General features: G+C 41.2%; 1 protein-coding gene across 2 annotated transcripts in view; it reads right to left on the reverse strand.

Annotated features, from left to right (window-relative positions):
• Positions 1–107: 107 nt before the first annotated feature.
• Positions 108–19,897, reverse strand: part of INTS2 (integrator complex subunit 2) — a 37,293-nt gene continuing 17,503 nt past the window's right edge. For both annotated transcript variants that reach the window (XM_060756795.2, XM_060756794.2), the window contains exons 13-25: positions 19,678–19,812; positions 17,723–17,899; positions 17,339–17,450; positions 15,801–15,905; positions 15,448–15,612; positions 13,540–13,741; positions 11,061–11,186; positions 9,290–9,479; positions 6,148–6,420; positions 5,589–5,696; positions 3,787–3,892; positions 2,876–3,052; positions 108–929 (exon numbers count right to left, since the gene is read on the reverse strand). In XM_060756795.2, the coding sequence (XP_060612778.2) occupies positions 760–929; positions 2,876–3,052; positions 3,787–3,892; positions 5,589–5,696; positions 6,148–6,420; positions 9,290–9,479; positions 11,061–11,186; positions 13,540–13,741; positions 15,448–15,612; positions 15,801–15,905; positions 17,339–17,450; positions 17,723–17,899; positions 19,678–19,812 (2,046 nt within the window). In that variant the 3' untranslated portion in view covers positions 108–759. The remainder of the gene's footprint in view (positions 930–2,875; positions 3,053–3,786; positions 3,893–5,588; positions 5,697–6,147; positions 6,421–9,289; positions 9,480–11,060; positions 11,187–13,539; positions 13,742–15,447; positions 15,613–15,800; positions 15,906–17,338; positions 17,451–17,722; positions 17,900–19,677; positions 19,813–19,897) is intronic.

Genomic DNA, 19,897 nt, shown 5'->3' on the forward strand with positions numbered 1-19,897 from the left:
CCTCACAACCTCTGAGTATGCCTCCCATAGATGTGGGTGAAATGTCAGGAGAGAATGCTTCTGGAACATGGCCAGACAGCCCCAAAAAACCTACAACAACCCAGTGATTCTGACCATGAAAGCCTTCAACAATATATTGAAAATCTGATTAATTTTGAAGGAAGTTGACCCAGTTCAGTACTCAAATTCAGTATGTAAACAGGAGTAAGTAACTAAATTAGGAGGTTATACAAAAGGTCCGCTTTATATGGGTGTGTTTCCTCCGATTGGAAAAAAGGAACTTCTTTGTCACTCTCATACGCAACTTCAGGCCCGAAAAAAATAAAGAGCTGTTGCATCGAGATTTTCCTATAATATCCTTCCTGGGATCATTATTAAAAAAGAGGAGGAAACAGGAAAGCGATGATCCGCAATGGGTTTCTCGCTCTGAGTCAAAGCCTTTCCTGCAAGTTTGTTTGGCTCTGGATATCGTCCTCCAAAAGCACTTTGCACGGGAAATAAGTCCATTTCCAAGGCCAGGAAGGAGGCCTTCAACCCGGACATCAGTCCCATCTTCAGCTCCAAGGATCCAGGATCAATCCTTTTTGTGGACTCCTCCAAGGCGCCGTGTCCAGACCATCGGAGAGGCTTTGGCTGAACGCGGCTGCTCACGTCTCTCCCTATTTTCTGGTGGGAAACCAGATTGCCTGCTCCGAGCCAAACAATCCCCTAAGATACCTGGCAACGCAGAGCAAGAGCCCTGCCATTTTGGAAAGGGGATTAAACGCCACTGACGCTCATGTTGATGATTTCAACGAATGTGTTCTCAATGCAATGGCACAGCTGGACATTGGGGTCCGCGCTATTCGCCTGTCCTGCTGCGGATTTGCAAACGGGTTCCTTCAGGAGCCGGCTCCGTTCGCTCGGCTTCTCCTTCAGCTGTTGGAGACCTGGAGGCAATTCAGAAAGGAACGAAACAACACTTAGGGATCACCACGATGAATTGTTTTGTATGTTTTGCAAAGCAGAGACAGCAAACATGAGGTTAGGATAATAATAATAATAATAATAATAATAATAATAATAACAATAATAATAGCCAGTTAAGGTGGTCCCAGTGGAGATCAGCACACTGGGTGCAGTGCCTCAAGACCTTGGCCTGCACTTAAACACAATCAGCGCTGACAAAATTGCCATCTGCCGCTACAAAAGGCCACCCTACTTGGATATACATGCATTATTCACTGATACATCACACAGTCCTAGACATCTGAGAAGCCAGCATAGTGATCTTGTTTGCTGTGGACTCATCTTGATGTGTTTCAAATAATAATAATAATAATAATAATAATAATAATAATAATAGCCAGTCGAGGTGGTCCCAATGGGGATTGGCACATTGAGTGCAGTGCCTCAAGACCTTGGCCTGCACTTAAACACAATCGGCGCTGATAAAATTACTATCTGCCAGCTGCAGAGGGCCACCCTACTTGGATCTGCATGCATTATTCATCAATACATCACCCAGTCCTAGACATTTGGGAAGCCAACATAGTGCTCTTGTTTGCTATGTATTCTTCTTGTTGTGTATCAAATAATAATTATGATAATAGCGTAATCTTGTCTACTGTGTTTCAAATAATAATAATAATAATCCAGCATATATATCTAATTTATATCCAGCATATATATCTCATTTGCTATGACATACTGTGTTATGTCATAGCATAACACAATAATAATAGCCAGTTAAGGTGGTCCCAGTGGTGATCGGCACACTGGGTGCAGTGCCTAAAGACCTTGGCCTGCACTTAAACACAATTAGCACTGACAAAATTACTATCTGCCAGCTGCTACTCGGATCTGCACACATCATTCGCCAATACATCACATAGTCCTAGACACTTGGGAAATGTCCAACGTGTGATCCAATTCAACAGCCAGCAGAGTGATCTTTTCTGCTGTGGACTCATCTTGTTGTGTTTCAAATAATAACAGCCAGTCGAGGTGGTCCCAGTGGTGATCAGCACACTGGACGCAGTGCCTCAAGACCTTGGCCTGCACTTAAACACAATCAACGCTGACAAAATTACCATCTGCAGCTACAAAAGGCCACCCTACTTGGATCTGCATGCATTAATCACCGATATATCACACTGTCCTAGACATTTGGGAAGCCAATATAGTGATCTTGTTTGCTGTGTATTCTTCTTGTTGTGTATCAAATAATACTGATGATGATGATGATGATAATAATAATAATAATACTAGTAGTAGTAGTAATAATAATCATCCAGCGTATTTATCTAATTTATATCCAGCATATATATCTCATTTACTGTGACATACTGTGTTTTTGTATCAGTAAAATAATAATAATAATAATAATAATAATAATATACTTTGTTTACATTCTGCTCTATCTCTCCAAGGGGACTCAGAGCAGATTACAGAATACATCTATGGCAAACATTCTATGCCGTTATACAATTAACAACAAAGACAGACCATATACATACATGTACGCCTTCCTGATCCAATTGCCAGAATGTCTGTATGGGCACCTTTTACTTCCCCGCCAAAGCAGTACCTATTGATCTACTCACATTACTGTTTTTGAACTGCTAGGTAAGCAGGAGATAGGGCTGACGGTGGGAGCTCACCCCAACCAGTGGTTTGAACTGCTAACCTTCTGGTTGGCAAGATTTTCTGCAGCTGGCAGTTTAACCCACTGTGGTAACCACAAAAATTAAAAAAACTTGAAAAGTTGCTGTCTGACTCTTTCCTTCGCTCCCGTTTCCGCTCAACACAGTTGCCACCCATACTGGGATAAATTGGCATTCCCGCTCCCTCCGTGGCCATCCTTAGCACATTCCCACACGCATCCGACACTTACGCGTTATGATCGGGTCGAAGTCTCTGGTCTCCGTGGCCACGTCGGAGGCACAAACGTGCCCAATCTGAATGAGCAGGGACATGATGTCCTCGTAGAGGGGAGGGAAAGCTTGGCAGAAGGGCACCAAACAAGGCAAGGTGGGCACGAAAAAGGCGTATCGTTTGGCTGCGGTTAGGACTGACAAGAAAAAAGAAATAATTTGAAATGACCTGTAACAACAAAGGCATCGTGTGTAAACCAGACATGTGCCAACTTCGACTCCCACAATTCCCAACAGCCAGTAGGATGGCTTTGACGGTGTGATGAGTGAATTAGAACCAGACGTCCTGAGGAGTGAGAGTTGAAGTCCAAAACACTTGGAGGGCCCAAGTTGGCCCATGCCTGGTGTACACCAAGGCATGTAATAGTGCCAATCGTGGTCAGATTCTGTCTGGGATAATCGTGCATCCAGTTCACTGCAACTCAAGAAAGTGGAACGCATCCAGAGAAGATCAACCAAAAAAATAAAAGGTCCAGAGATCACGTCACACGAGGAATGACTTAAGGAACTGCCCCGAGCCTGATGGGAATTGGAGTTTGGCCATAACTGGCTGGCCACACATCCCTTCCCACTGATTCAGACAAAACCCGAACTCCCCCTCAAATGTTAACATCTCGTAAGGACCATTTCCAGCATCTGGAAGCTGTGCTCAACTCGGCCATGGGGAGGTGCTGTTGTTCCATTTTCCCACGCCGAGGAGCCTGCTGTTCATGGCCTTCCTGATCCAATTGCCGGCATGTCCGTATGGGCGCCTTTTACTTCCCCGCCTATTGATCTACTCACATTACTGTTTTCAAACTGCTAGGTGGTCGGAAGCTAGGACTGACGGAGGGAGCTCACCCCAACCCGTTGTTTGAACTGCCAATCTTACCTGTTAGCAGCGTCCCCATCACATTGATGGCTAAACGTGCCACGCTGAGAGATTTCGGCAGAGCGTACTGAATGCATAGGTAGGAGAGCAGCTGGATGGCGAAAATCTGGAAGGTGAGAGGAAACAGAATGGGAGACATTATTATATTATAATATTATTATATTATAATATAATAATAATGGGTTGTTGTAGGGTTTTTTGGGCTATATGGCCATGTTCTAGAGGCATTTTCTCCTGACGTTTCGCCTGCATCTATGGCAAGCATCCTCAGAGGTAGTGAGGTCTGTTGGAAGTAGGAAAAAGGGTTTATATATCTGTGGAATGACCAGGGTGGGACAAAGGACTCTTGTCTGCTGCAGCTAGGTGTGAATGTTTCAACTGACCACCTTGATTAGCATTCAATGGCTTGAAAGTGCCTGGGGGGAATCTTTTGTTGAGAGTGATTTGATGTGCCTGATTGTTTACTCTCTGTTGTTTTGCTGTTGTAATTTTGGAGTTTTTCCTACTTCTAACAGACCTCACTACCTCTGAGGATGCTTGCCATAGATGCAGGCGAAACGTCAGGAGAAAATGCCTCTAGAACATGGCCATATAGCCCGGAAAAACCTACAACAACCCAGTGATTCCGGCCATGAAAGCCTTCGACAATACATATAATAATAATATAATAATAAAAATATTATTATTATCATCATCATCGTTATACAAAAGCACATATATCACAGCAAACAAGGTATATATGCTAGATCAGTGGTTCTCAACCTGGGGGTCGGGACCCCTGGAGGGGGTCGCGAGGGGGTGTCAGAGGGGTCACCAAAGACCATCACAGACTGTATTTTCTGTTGGTCATGGGAGTTCTGTGTGGGAAGTTTGGCCTAATTCTATCATTGGTGGGCTTCAGAATGTTCTTTGGTTGTAGGTGAACTATAAATCCCAGCAACTACAACTCCCAAATGGACCAAACCTTGGTCTATTTTTCCCAGACTCCACCAGTGTTCACATTTGGGCATATTGAGTATTCGTGTCAAGTTTGGTCCAGATCTACCATTGTTTAAGTCCACAGTACTCTCTAGATGTAGGTGAACTACAACTCCCAAACTCAAGGTCAATACCCACTAAACCCTTCCAGTATTTTCTGTTGGTCCTGGGAGTTCTGTGTGGGAAGTTTGGTTCAATTCCATTCTTGGTGGAGTTCAGAATGCTCTTTGATTGTAGGTGAACTATAAATCCAAGGAACTACAACTCCCAAATGACAAAATCAATCCTCCCATCCCAACTCCACCAGTATTCAAATTTGGTCCAGTGAATGAGAACCATCATGCATATCAGATATTTACATAACAATTCATAACAGTAGCAAAATTACAATTATGAGTAGCAATGAAAATAATTTAATGGTTGGGGGTCACCACAACATGAGGAACTGTATTAAGGGGTCCCGGCATTATGAGGGTTGAGAACCACTGTGCTAGATTATTATTATTATTATTATTATTATTATTATTATTATTATTATTATTATTTTAATGACACAAAAGCACAATACGTCACAGCAAAGGAGATCTATATGCTGGATTTCGTATCACAAAATCATAAGTCGAACCCTTCCCAAGTGTCTAGGACTGTGTGATGTATTTTCGAATGATGTGCGCAGATCCAAGTCAGGTGGCCTTTTGCAGTTGACAGATTGTTTCCAAATAATAATAATAATAATAATAATAATAATAATAATAATAATTTATTGTTTCCAAATTATTATTATTATTTGGTTTGAAACTTGCAACTGAAGGGGCTTTTAATACCTGTTTTTCCAGTTCAGGTTGAGCAATCAGCTCCGGGATGAAGTCCAGGCAAATGTGCATCGAGGGGATGCCCGCCACGGTCAGGGGAAGCAGCTCACACGGGTAACCCTGTTGGGACAAAAAAATATATTTATTTACGGCATTTATATACCGCCCTTCTCACCTCGAAGGGGACTCAGAGCGGCTTACAAGATATATATACATGCAATATATTATATTATTAGCATAGCACAATATCAGTATTAAATATTACTATATTATACTATACCATTATATTGATATATTTTATGTGATGTAAAATATATATTTATTATATTGTATTATTATTATTAGTTTTATATTGCTTACATTATAATATTAATTATAGATCAATTCAAGGAGAGGGAAGGATCGCAGATTAATTTGGTTCTCTGGGAATCTCTATGTCCTCCAGTGAGACTCTATGGCAGACATGGGTGAACTTGGGCCCTCCAGGTGTTTTGGACTTCAACTCCCACCATTCCTAACCGAACTGCAACAAGCCCTGATGCTTATTGCAGGAGAAGCACCGTGAGCGTACCTGGAAGTGGACCAACTTGGCGATGTTGGGGTCTGCAATGAACATCTGGTGCAGGAGGCAGCAAATGAGGCACTGCACCTCGCGCTGGTTGGACAGAAGGCTCTCTCCTTCCCGAGGCCCCTCGTCCTCCTCCTGCTCCTCTTCCTTGAGGTGCCTTTTGGAGCCCACAGTCCCCGAGTTGCTCTTCAGCATCCGGCCAGAGCCACCATCGAGGGGCTTCTCCTCCTCCATGGGCAAGCAGATCTCCAAGAGGATCTGGACCGCAGCACTGTCCTGGGCAGCAGAGAGGAAAACAAGCCCATTTGAGAGGTGGATTAGGAAGCTGGGGAGACAGATGTTTATTTACATGAGAAAGAAGCCCAGCGTGGAAGCAAAGAAGGAAGTATAAAGAACTTTATGTCAGCCACAGTTGCAGGCAAAACATCAGGAGAGAATGCTTCTGGAACATGGCCAGACAGCTCTGAAAACACACAACAACCCAGTGATACTGGCCGTGAAAGCCTTTGACAATCCATATGAAGAGCTTTACTTGTATTATGGAAACATAGTTCTTGTAAATTGTGCAACCATATTATTTTGGTCTGTGTGTTTTTGATCTTTTTTATCGTTTTGGTCTACTGGTGCTGAGTCACACGGCTGCTAATAAGATACTCTTCTGTACATTTATGAGGAGCGTCTTTTGTTAATAAGCCCACTCGCCTTACAAAACATATATTATAATTATATACAAGAATTCTAATAGACATAATAGAATATTATAAAAAACATAACAAAAAACAGCCCTACTATTTGTCGATGCCGAAAAAGCCTTTGACAAAATCAATTGGGACGACCTAAAATTATTATTAAAAGAATTGGATATAGGACATAAATTCAGAAATGCGGTAGAAGCTATTTACACAAAACAAGAAGCTACACTAATAATCAATGATCAAGAAATTAGAAAACTCATCAAAATTAGCAGAGGAACCCAACAAGGATGCTGTTGTGGTTCAGCGTGATTCTGGGCCTGAGATGTTCTCTGATGATGAGGATGATGGGATTCGGATTCCTGGCTCTTTTTCTGTGCCACAGATTCTTGGGCCTGTTCCTATGTCTTTTTCTGAGGCTCCAATAGACAGTGCAGATAGTGCAGCTGGAGAGTCAACAAAGCAGTTCTCAGAAGAAAGGAATGCCAATGAACTAGATAACTAACTGGTGGAGAGGCCTTTGCCTTCCCACGGTGATAGTGATAGTGCAGAAAGCCTTGATAGTGACCTGACCCAGCAAGCACGCCTTGATTTGCGGGTCAGGAGGAGTTCATGCCTAGCAAGCAGAAGAGAAGCCAGCTCGGGGAAAGGTCATCGCAATGCTTTCATGTTGGTGACAGCATAATGTTTTCATGTTAGCAAAAGGTATTTAGGCTTCTAGTTAACGAAGGGAAAGTGTCAGTTCAATGTGGCTTGTTAGCCTGAAAATTTCATGGAATAACCTTGGCTTTAAAGCAGCACGCTTTGGCCTTCCTGCATCGAGATTCTTGGGGCTTGTGTTTCACTGTTTTTACCATGGACTCTGTTTTGACCTTCGCTTAAAGGATTATGTCTTTTGTCTTTACCTAAAGATCTTTGGAACTGTATTCTGCATTTAACCTATGTCTTTGGAACTTTGAATTGCTTATTCTATATTTTGACTTGGATTTTTCCTCAATAAACTACAAATTCTACAGCTCTTGTGTGGTGGTGTTTGGGAGCAAGGCGAAGCTTACTCTGAGTTGCCACAGATGTCCCTTAACGCCTCTTCTGTTTATTTTCATAATGAAAACCCTGGTGAGAAACATAAACTATGACAAAAACCTTGAAGGTCTGAAGATATTGAAACAACAATATAAATTAAGAGTATATGCCGACGATGCGGTCTGTATCATAGAAAATCCTCTAAACAATATTAATTTATGGCTCAATAAAATAGAAGCCTTCGGAAAATTGGCAGGATTCAATTTAAACAAGCAAAAACCCAAAATGTTAGTGAAAAATATTGATGGCAAAACAAAACAAAAAGTATCTGACATAAAAATGGAAAATAAAATATCTAGGGGTGATGATAACCCAAAGCAACACAAAATTAGGAAGAAAACAATTACGAATCACTATGGAAAAAAATTCAAAAAGAAAAGGCACCTAAACTTTTGAGAGACCTGCCCAATCGTTAAGCTCTTTTTTTGGGGTTTTTTGGGGAGAGATGCTCCTGTCGAATTACCTGTTGCTGTTCACAACCCTTGCTCCTATGGCTCTAACTGAGCTTCCCCTTTTTCACCTGAAGTAGTTCTTTTCCCTTTAAATAGAGAGAACCCACAGATCTTTTCCATACTCGCAGCCAGAACTCAACTTAGAGCCGAGTATCATGTGAGTACCCTCTTAATGTGTAAAATACTTTAATATATCTACAAAATAATCATTCTTAACATAGCAATTTTCAAACTCTCATAACCACATTTCGTTCCTTTTATGTAGATACCACTGGGGAAAAAAAGTATTTCCTGAGGAGAACAAACATTCAAGTGTATAATTTTGTAAGTATTCAAATGTGTTGTAACTTATGGTATTTAATGGATATGTTCAACAAATATTGATGCAATAACAAGTATGAAAACTTTACTAATTTCTTAATGTGTAAAATACTTGAATATTAAGTATTTCTACAATATAATCATTTTCAACATAGTAATTTTCAAACTCTCATAGCCACATTTCGTTTCTTTGATGTAGACACCACTGACTCAAAAATATCTGTATCCCCTGAGGAGAATTTGTTCAAGTGTATAACTTTGCAAGTACTTAAATGTGTTGTAACTTATGATATTTAATGATACAGATGTTCTATATGTATGCTACTGGAGTAAAACATTGATTTGTACATTAATTTCAGTCCACCAGAGGAAGGCCTGAGGTAGGCCAAAACCGGTCGTGGTCGGCTGATCCACAAGCTACTTATAAGAAGATACAACTGTACTACAAATTTGCACCATATTGTTTGTTGTTGCTGTGAGGTTAACAGTGCAGCATGTTTATATACTGTTGTTGAATTATATTATTGTTTATGTTATACAAGTGGTATTTTTGTTGTATGCATTTCATTCAGGAACCCATTTATATTATAGAATTACCTGGGCCGCCAGCAGTGCGTTTTTCAGTTCTTCCCTGGTGACTTCAGGAGCTTCCAAGCCCATGACATTGTTTTGAGACGGCCGGATGTCCTGATCGGCCGTTTCCTTGAGGTGGGCACTCAAGAAGGCTTTGGAGGCCAGTAGGTAGCCGTTCAGCATGTGGAGGGTGATATCCATCAGAGGGGGGCACCTGGGGACACGGGGCAACAGGCAGGAGAACATATCAAGGCAATCAGCTGGTCAACTTGCTTCTTATCATCCAATTAACTGACTTCAGCTATGATTTCTGCTTCAACGAGCGGCTCTAATCTTTTATTTACATCACTGCCTTAGTTACAACAGATTGAAACTTACATACTTCTTGTTCACGATGCAAAGAGACAGAACGATGGTGTCTGCTATATTTATACCAAACTGTTTATCAGCTCATTAATTCAGTGTCCAGCCTCCTTGTCTATTGCGACATCTTGCATTGAAATACACAAGCGTGTGGACAATTTCAACAGAACGGAAGAAACCATGAAAACGAACAAAATCTGGCTACCAGTATTTAAAAACTCTAAAACCAGACAGTAAATAAAGAGCAACACTCAAAAACAGGGGAACTCCAGACAAGAAAAAAATCAGGGACAGCTAATCACCTCCCAACAAAGGATTCCCCCAGGCACTAAGAAGCCAGACCTTGAAAACTGCTGGGTCATTAAATGCTAACTAAGGTGGCCAATTGAAACATTTACACCTATCTCCGACAAACAAGAGTTCTTTCTCCCACCCTGGACATAATTCCACAGATATATAAACCCTTTTTCCTAGTTCCAACAGACCTCACAACCTCTGAGGATGCCTGCCGTAGATGCGGGCGAAATGTTAGGAGAGAATGCTTCTGGAACACGGCCTTACAGCCCGAAAACCTTTCACCAACCCAATTTCAAAACTTTGCTAGCCAAATATATGTTTTTGGTGAAGTGGCATGTCTTTGCCCCTGGCAGTTCGAAGACATGGTTTATCAGTTTAACAGCTGAGTTACCTGTGTGCCATTACATGATGGCTTGTGAACCTCACTTTTTCCAAGGGTTGACTTCTAACAAGGTCATGCCTTTCCTTGACCAGTGTTTTTCAAAAGGGGGTCTCCAGATGTTCATGGAGATCCACCTCCACTGAGATCTAAAGCAAACGGCTAAGTCCAAAAACATACTGATGACAAGGCGGCCAATGGCAACATTTACACTTGCCTCAAACAGACAAGAGTTCTTCCTCCCACGCTGGACATTATTCCAAAGATATATAAACTCCATTTTGCTAGTTTCCAACACTCACAACCTCTGAGGATGCCTGCCGTAGATGCAGGCGAAACATCAAAAGAGAATGCTTCTGGAATATGGCCATACAGCCCGAAAAACTTACAGCAATACAGTGATTCTGGTCATAAAAGCCTTCAACAATATATATGTGTGTGAATGTTGCAATTGGTCAGCTTGATCAGCATTGAACGGCCTTGCAGCTTCAAAGTTGGGTTGATTGCTACTTGAGGGAGTCCTTTGTTGGGAGGTGTGAACTAGTCCTGCTTGATTCTTGTCTGGAATTCCCCTGTCTGTTCTACATGAACTTCATAACATCCCAAAGGTTTTAACTCATTCATTACTTGGAGCTGGGCAATTTTCACAATCTATTAACTGCCCTGACGAAGAAGCAAAACAGAACTGAAATGCAATAAAACCCAACATCAGACAGAACAAGCGGTCATCACCACAGTTGGGAGAAGGCTGCTTACCTGTGGACACGCTGATCACACCTTAACACAATGAGAGGGTCGATCATCAAGTCCTTCTGTGTGTACTTTTGCTGCCGGATCATCTTGTTGGTTGGCTGCAAGGCATTGACGGTCATGACCCACAACCTATGCAAAAATATATTTATTTATTTACAACATTTCTATGCCCCCCTTCTCACCCTGAAGGGGACTCAGAGTGGCTTACAAGATATATATACATACAATATATTTTATTATTAGCACAGTACACACACACACACACAATCATACAATATATTGTATTATTAGCATAGTACAATATCAGTATTATATATTACTATATTGTATTATACCATTATATTGTAATATTATTAGTAATATTACATGTAATATAAATATATAATTATAATATCATATTAATAGTCATATTATATTGCATTACATTATAATATTATAAACATTATATGTATATCCAATATATTATATTTGATATAGTAAAAATATAGTAAAAATATAGTAAAATAATAAATGTAATAATAATTAATAGAGTAAAATAATAAATGCAATAATAGAGTAAAATAAAAGTCTATCTTTAACCACCCAAAATGTCTTGCTCCAATCTGTGTTACACTTATTTATTTATTTATCTATTTATTTATTTGTGGCATTTATATGTTGCCCTTCTCAACCCAAAGGGAACTGAGAGCGGCTTACAAGATATATTTACATACAATATATTATATTATTAGCATAGTACAATATCAGTATTATATATTACTATATTGCATTATACCATTATATTGTAATATTAGTAGTAATACTAGCTGTACCAACCACACATTGCTGTGGTCAACATTCCCTCCCTCTTTCTCTCCTTTCTTTCTCTCCTTCTTTCCCTCGCTCTTTCCTTCCTTCCCCTCTCTTTTTCTTTCCCTTTTTCCCTCTCCTTCTTTCCTTCTCTACATCTTTCCTTTCTTTTGCCTTCTCTTCCTTCTTTCTCTCTTTCCTTCTCTGCCTTTCTCTCCTTCTTTCCCTCCTTCCTTCTCTACTTCTTTCCTTTCTTCCCCCCTTTTTCTTTTCCTTCTCCTTTCTTTTTTCTCTACCTCTTTCCGTCCTTCCTTCTCTTTCTTTCTTTCCCTACCTCTTTCTCTTTTTCTTCTTTCCCCTCCCCTTTTTTCCCCTTTTCCCTCTCCTTTCTTCCTTCTCTACCTCTTTCCTTCCTTTTGTCTTCTCTTCCTTCTTTCTCTCTTTCCTTCTTTGCCTCTTTCTATCCTTCTTTCGCTCCTCTTTCTATCCTTCCCTTATTTTCTTTCCTTCTCTCCTTCCTTCCTTCTCTACCTCTTTCCTTTCTTCCCCCTTTTTCTTTTCCTTCTCCTCTCGTCTTTCTCTACCTCTTTCCTTCCTTCCTTCCTTCCTTCCTTCCTTCCTTCCTTCTTTCTTCCTTTCTTTCCCTACCTCTTTCTCTCTTTTTCTTCTTTCCCCTCCCCCTTTTTCCCTTTCCCCTCTCCTTTCTTCCTTCTCTACCTCTTTCCTTCCTTTGGTCTTCCCTTCCTTCTTTCTCTCTTTCCTTCTTTGCCTCTTTCTCTCCTTCTTTCCCTCCTTCCTTCGCTCCCTCTTTCTTTCCTTCCCTTATTTTTTTTCTTCCTCTCCTTACTTCCTTCTCTACTTCTTTCCCTTCTTTCCCCCTTTTTCTTTTCCTTCTCCTTAATTCTTTTTCTACCTCTTTCCTTCCTTCCTTCTCTCTTTCCTTCCTTCTCTCTCTCCCTACGTCTTTATCTCTTTCTTTCTTATTTTCCTTCTCCCCTTCCTTCCCTCCCTTTTCCTTCCCTTTTTTCTGTATTGTCATTTAGTTTTTCAACATTTAGCTTTGGGGGAGGGGGTTAAAGTCCTTTCCACACTTTTGGGGGGTGATTTTATGAGTGATGGTCACTCATTCGTCTGTTAGGGGTGTAGTGTCCGCATTTCATATCAATTCGTTGAGTGGTTTTTCAGTTATGTTAATTCTATAAACGAACATTACATTTTTATTTATATAGATTATATGTAATATAAATATATAATTATAATATCATATTATTATTATTAGTAGTATTGTATTACATTATAATAATATAAATATTATATGTATATCCAATATATTATATTTTATATAGTAAAATATAGTAAAATAATAAATGTAATAATAATTAATAGAGTAAAATAATAAATGCAATAGAGTAAAATAAAAGTCTATCTTTAACCACCCATTATATTGTAATATTATTAGTAATATTACATTTAATATAAATATATAATTATAATATATTATTAGTAGTAGCATTATATTGCATTACATTATAATATTATAAATATTATATGTATATACAATATATTATATATATATATATATATATATATATATATATACACACACACACACACACACACGTATTTCGAGATGTTGACCTGTGTGGAATTATCCTGTTGTTTCCAGAAAACAAGGGCCGCTATTGGTAACTACCTTCGCGGCATGACGGTGTTCAACGCCATCCACAGCCTGTTGACGGTCTGAAGGATTCTCCGAGGGATGCCGGGGAAGAGCAGCTGGTTCATGTTCGCAGTCAAGGCCTCGGCGTAAGGGATCAGCTCTCCGGTGGAGAGGAGGGTCAAATGCTCCAGGATCTGCAGGACCTGGGTGTGATTTCCCTGCAGGGCTGAAAACGCTAAGCATTTGGAGTGGGGAGGGGGGGGGGGAGACAGTTGAGATTGAATCAGGAAAAGGAGAATCTTTGGACTGCAGCTTTCAGCATCCTCTTGCTATTGGCTTTGCTGGCACACAGACCCAATGTGGTAAAGTGTAAATTTTTAGCTTGCAGTTATGTATAATTATAGATAGATGTTTAAAGGGTATTTAAAGTTGCATAACTAAGGGGGATAGTAGCCAGCTCAGCTCATGTTGAGCTGGGTTACCATGGAAACAGGGGCGGAGACGACTGCCACTTGGCAGGGCAGCAATTTTGAAGCAGTTAGTCTGTAGTCAGCGAACTACAGGAGAGCCTGGTTCTAGTGTGTGTTGAGAACCAGTAAGTTAGTCTACAGTCTGTGAACTGTAGGACTGGCTGATTCTATAGTAGTAAGAACCAGGAAGGTTTTGGCTTTTAGCCTGAGTAGTTTAAATAAGTCGAGTTGACTTATTTATATTAATAGTTAGTATATGAGAGAAAGGGTGAGAGAAACCCAGCGAGAATCTCTATTGCAACAGAAACATCACAAAGAAAGAATAAGCTTGTAACTGAAGTAACCTATTAAGGAAAGAAACACAGTTTGAATAAAAATAAAAATAACCTGTTTAGTGGAAGGAAGAGTCCTTTCCAGAGTTGTTTAAGAAATGTTATAAATGTAACCTATGAAGATATGTGCCTCTAAGAGTTAAGAAACATTGAAACCATCAAGCTCCTTATACATTTCAATAAACTTGTTACTCATTTTCCTAAAGCCCTGTCTCTGTTACAATTCCTTTCCAAGTTAAGTCATATTAAAGAAAGATCAAGTCAACATCACTAGCTATTAGCTACGCTATCAAATTAATAAACGCTTACAAAGTGATGGCTTCTTTACAAACTCTTTACAAATTGGTGAAATCGTTACACCCAACATTAATAATAATAATAATAATAATAATAATAATACTTTATACCCCGGGGACTCAGGGCGGCTTACATAAGGCCAAGCCCAGCAATATAACAATGCAAATATACACATAAGTATACAACAATAAAATATAAAGAAATAAAATAAAATACAAGAAACAGTATAAAAATACATCAGACAATAAAAAATCACAATCTTTGAACACAGAAAGTGGATCACAGTGGGCAGCGCTGATTGCAAAAATTAAAAGTTTAAAAACACTGGGTGAGAGAGCAATATAAAGGGGATCCAGGGGACGAAAATATGGTTTAATTGCACTAGCAGGTAAAGTAAAGTGCTTACGAGGGCATTTTGATACATGGTTTGGTCAGGTCAGGGATTATTGTTCATTCCCCTACCCTAGAAACCATTAAAAAGGACCTTAAAACCTGGCTCTTTTGCTGCGCCTTTGGAGAGTAGGTAAACAATCCCACACTAGTGCTTAGCCTTAATGTTCTGTCATTGGAGGATATGTTGTCCCCTCCCCCCTCCTTTGTGGGAAAGCTTAATTCCAGAACCCCCGCTATAATGAGCCCTCCTCCGCAAATAATCTGTCTCTTTTTATTTCACCCGAGTTTTAATTAGTTTTAATTAGTCTCTCTTTTAGTCATTATATGTAGCCCGCCCATTGTCAAAGGGGGAACGAAACGGAGAACGTCCGCCCACATTGGATTTTATGTTCCCATCCTTTCCGAGGCCGAGCTGGGCAGACAGAAAAGCTCAAGGAAAGGAGACCTACCTTCCTGAAGCTGCTTGGGAGAGTGTTTTTTGGCAGCATGGGTCAGAAGCATCCTGCGCAGCAAGGCGTCGGTGCCCGTGATGTGCTCCTCGCAGATCCAGTCGTCCACAATGCAGAGGTGAGGGTAGTTGGTGGCTAGGAGACGCAGCAGCGCCGAGTGCAAGCCTGCGAGAACCAGGAACATGGGTCTGAGAGACCGACGGACACTTCCGCACCACCCAAATAACAGGCACCGACATGACCACTCATGACAGAAACCGATCATACAAGCAAACATGCAATGCCATTTTCTCCCCTTAGCACTCATATACCATAACTATACGCCTGCTTTTTCTTAAATCCCATCTAGTTACCTCCCAATTCCTGCTGGAGCCCTTGAGCCTGTCGGATCAGGTATTTGATCGGGATCTGATCCATCAAGGCCGGAGAGTAAGACTTGGGTTTCCTCTGCATGGCAGCTGCAAAAAAAAGAGGTGGTGACTCATTGATTATTATGTATTTACAACATTCATATGCCGCCTTTCTCACCCCGAAGGGGACTCAGAGCAGCTTACAAGATATATACATACACATACATAAAAACACACGTACATACACACACACATAAAATATATTATTAGTATAGTACAATATCAGTATTATATATTACTATATTGTATTATAACATTATATTCTAATATTATTAGTAATATTATATGGTTTGGAGACCATGGTGGCGCAGTGGGTTAAACTGCTGAGCTGCTGACTGAAAGGTCACAGGTTTGAATCCAGGGAGCGAGGTGAGCTCCCGCTGTTAGCCCCAGCTTCTGCCAACCAAGCAGTTGGAAAACATGCAAATATGAGTAGATCAATAGGTACTGCTCCAGCAGGAAGGTAAGGGTGCTCCATGCAGTCATGTCGGCCACATGACCTTGGAGGTGTCTAAGGACAATGCCGGCTCTTCGGCTTAGAAATGGAGATGAGCACCATCCTCCAGAGTCGGACACGACTGGACTTAATGTAAAGGGGAAAGCTTTATCTTATTACTATATTACAATATTATTATGTATTATCATGCCGGCCACATGACCTTAGAGGTGTCTACGGACAATGCCAGCTCTTCGGCTTAGAAATGGAGATGAGCACCAACCTTCTCAGAGTCGGACATGAGTAGGCTTAAAGTCAAGGGGAAACCTTCATCTTACTAATCTTACCTATGGTTTGAATGGAATTGCATGAAAGATGAATGAGTGAGAGCTAATAATTTTGAAGACACCATTCTAAATCATTAAATGTAATTAAAAGTTGCTAATGAGAACTGAAACAGTAAACTGCTGACATCGATAAGAACTGTGACACTAATGAGAGAAATGTTTGCATCTGTCAACGTTTCCTGATCAGAAACTGGATTAACTCAAAGGAAATTATCTCTGTATTGTCGAAGGCTTTCAGGGCCGGAATCACTGGGTTGTTGTAGGTTTTTCGGGCTATATGACCATGTTCCAGAAGCATTCTCTCCTGACGTTTCGCCTGCATCTATGGCAGCATCCTCAGAGGTTGTGAGGTTGCCTGCCACATATGCAGGCGAAATGTGAGGACCTCACAACCTCTGAGGATGCCTGCCATAGATGTGGGCAAAATGTCAGGAGAGAATGCTTCTGGAACATGTCCGTGCAGCCCGAAAAACTTACAGCAACCCAGTATCCCCACAGATATGGGGCTCATATCATAATAATCACCAACTACATTCCGTCAGATAGATATGCACAGATACATACACAAAAAAGAGGGAAAGTAATGAGGTCAGGAGTGGAGGGATCCAGATGTTCACTCTGGGAGCTAAAGGCCAAAACATCTGGAGAAGGGAATATTCCTCTCGCTCTTTGTTTATACTGTCTAGACTCTGCCCTACCCAGAGACTTCGAACTGGCCAGGATGGCTTCTTCGTAAGACAGGACATAATACAGGACCAGAAGCTGGGCTGTGATGCCGTAACGCTGGCTCAGGCGGGCATTCTCTCCTCCCTGCAAATGAGAAAAGGAGATCATGAGAAGACTTGGTGTGCAAGAAAGAAAGGGTGTCAATATTTACATTGATATTTAACTCTCTAGATCAGACATGGGCAAACTTCGTCCCTCTAGATGTTTTGGACTCCAACTCCCACAATTCCGAATAGCCTATCAGAGTTTCTTCATGCCTGGTATCGAGAATGGGAAATAAATGAGATGAACTTAATCTCTTAACACAGGAAGGCAAAGCTTACCCATGCCTGATCTAGATGGATGTGCACACTTACCCCCATTAATCCTTCAAAAACATTCAGGATTTCCTGCTCTGTGATAGGCTGGTTGGTGGCCTCTGGGTTAGACTTGGAGGCCGGCGTAAGGACGGAGTTGATGTAGACGTCAATGAGCGGCAGCAGCTGCGGATGGAGCGGCGTGGTGGTTTCGCACAGCTGCCGATAAATCCAGTCCTTCAAAACAGAGAAACAAAGTTTCAATTCATGGACGAGGAGGAAGTCCCATCTCTCCCTTCTTTGTGTCAGCAGCTGAGACCAGGATCTCCATGCCCTGGGAATGCAAAGCTGGACAGACAACAGGTAGAGGTATTATGGTGGCATGTTTCCCCAACTTCGGCGTCCTGGAGGTTGTGCTCGATTCCGGCCACAGGGGGTGCTGTCGCTCTATGACGAAGAGCAGTGTTTCTCAACCTTCCTAATGCCGCGACCCCTTATTCCAGTTCCTCATGTTGTGGTGACCCCCAACTATAACATTATTTTTGTTGCTACTTCATAACTGTCATTTTGCTACTGTTAGGAATCGTCATGTCAATATTTATTTATTTGATGGAGTACTTCCTCGTTCTTCTGCAAGCTGCTGGAAGGTTTTATGGCGTTGCAAATTAGTTAAATCCCTGCTCTCAGAGAGCTAGTGGTGACCCCCAACCATAACATTGTTTTTGTTGCTACTTCACAACTGTCATTTTGTTCCTGTTTTGAATCGTCATGTAAATATCTGAAATGCAGGATGTATTTTCATTCACTGGACCCGATACGCACAAATCTGAATACTGGTGTTTTTTTATTTTGTCATTTGGGAGTTGTAGGTGCTGGGGTTTATAGTTCACCTATAATCAAAGAGCATTCTGAACTCCACCAATGATGGAATTGAGCCCGATTTGGCACACAGAACTCCCACGACCAATAGAAAATATTGGAAGGGTTTGGTGGCCACTGACTTTGATTTCTGGAGTTGTAGTTCGCCTACATCCAGAGAGCAGTGTGGACTCAGACAATGATGGATCTGGACAAAACTTGGCACAAATACTTAATATGCCCAAATTTTAACACTGGTGGAGTTTGGGGAAAATAGATCTTGACATTTGGGAGTTGTCGTTCTTGGGATTTATAGTTCACCTACAATCAAAGAGCATTCAGAACCCCACCAACGATAGAATTGGGCCAAACTTCCCACACAGAACCCCCATGACCAACAGAAAATACTGTGTTTTCTGACAGTCTTTGGTGACCCCTCTGTCACCCCCTCACAACCCTCCCAAGTGTCCCGACCCCCAGGTTGAGAAACACTGACGTAGAGCCTTGATCACAGACTTCCTCCTTCCTTTGATTGCTAGCATTTTTCTGGTATTTTCTTTATGCTGTCGCAAAATATCTCCCTGCTTAAGCGGTGCATTATTTCTCTATTCATAGCTCACAGCAGTTTCCGAACTGTTTAGGTGGACAGCAAGCTGGGCTGAAAGTCAGGTGCTCACCTTGACCCGGGCTTTGAACTGCCAACCTTTCGACTGGCAAGCTGTGGTAAATTCTAAAGGCTTTCGGAGTCATTCATGGGTCGATTACTGGATTATGTAGTGTATAAGTGTGTGGGGAGGGTTCATAAAGACTTAAAATAGTGTATTACTACTAAAATAATGTATAAAATAAAAATAGCGTGCCTACTTTGCGGATTTTAACTTTTCGCGGGTGGAATGTAACACCCGATAAGTGAGGGAAAACTGCATTCTGTAATCTACTAAGGGAGATAGAGGAGAATATAAATAAAGTATATTATCTTATTGAAATACATATAACACAAGACTTTATCAATATGGTCTCTCTCCATCTAAAACCAAATCCTTGCACCTCTTGAGCCCCACCGGTCAGTGGTTTCAGATACGTCTCTCCAAGCTCCATCGAGAGATGCCAAAGACATTTCCTGTTTTCTGGGAGAGTTTTCCACCTGAAGGACCCACCTTGATGGAGACTTTGTGTTTGGTGAACGACCGGCTCCTGAGAAGCTGGTAAATGCAGTGGATGGGCAGGAATCCCGTGATGTTGGCGCTCAAGTTGCTGGTGACGGCCACCCGGACGGCATGGGCCGTGACCACCTGCGAGAAAAGAGATTCCTCATGTCGGAAATTCAACATCTTAACTCACCACCTAACTACTATTTACTTATATTACAGCCTATGC

The sequence above is a fragment of the Anolis sagrei genome, chromosome 11, assembly GCF_037176765.1.
Source record: "Anolis sagrei isolate rAnoSag1 chromosome 11, rAnoSag1.mat, whole genome shotgun sequence".
In the NCBI taxonomy this organism is placed as follows: Eukaryota; Metazoa; Chordata; class Lepidosauria; order Squamata; family Dactyloidae; genus Anolis; species Anolis sagrei.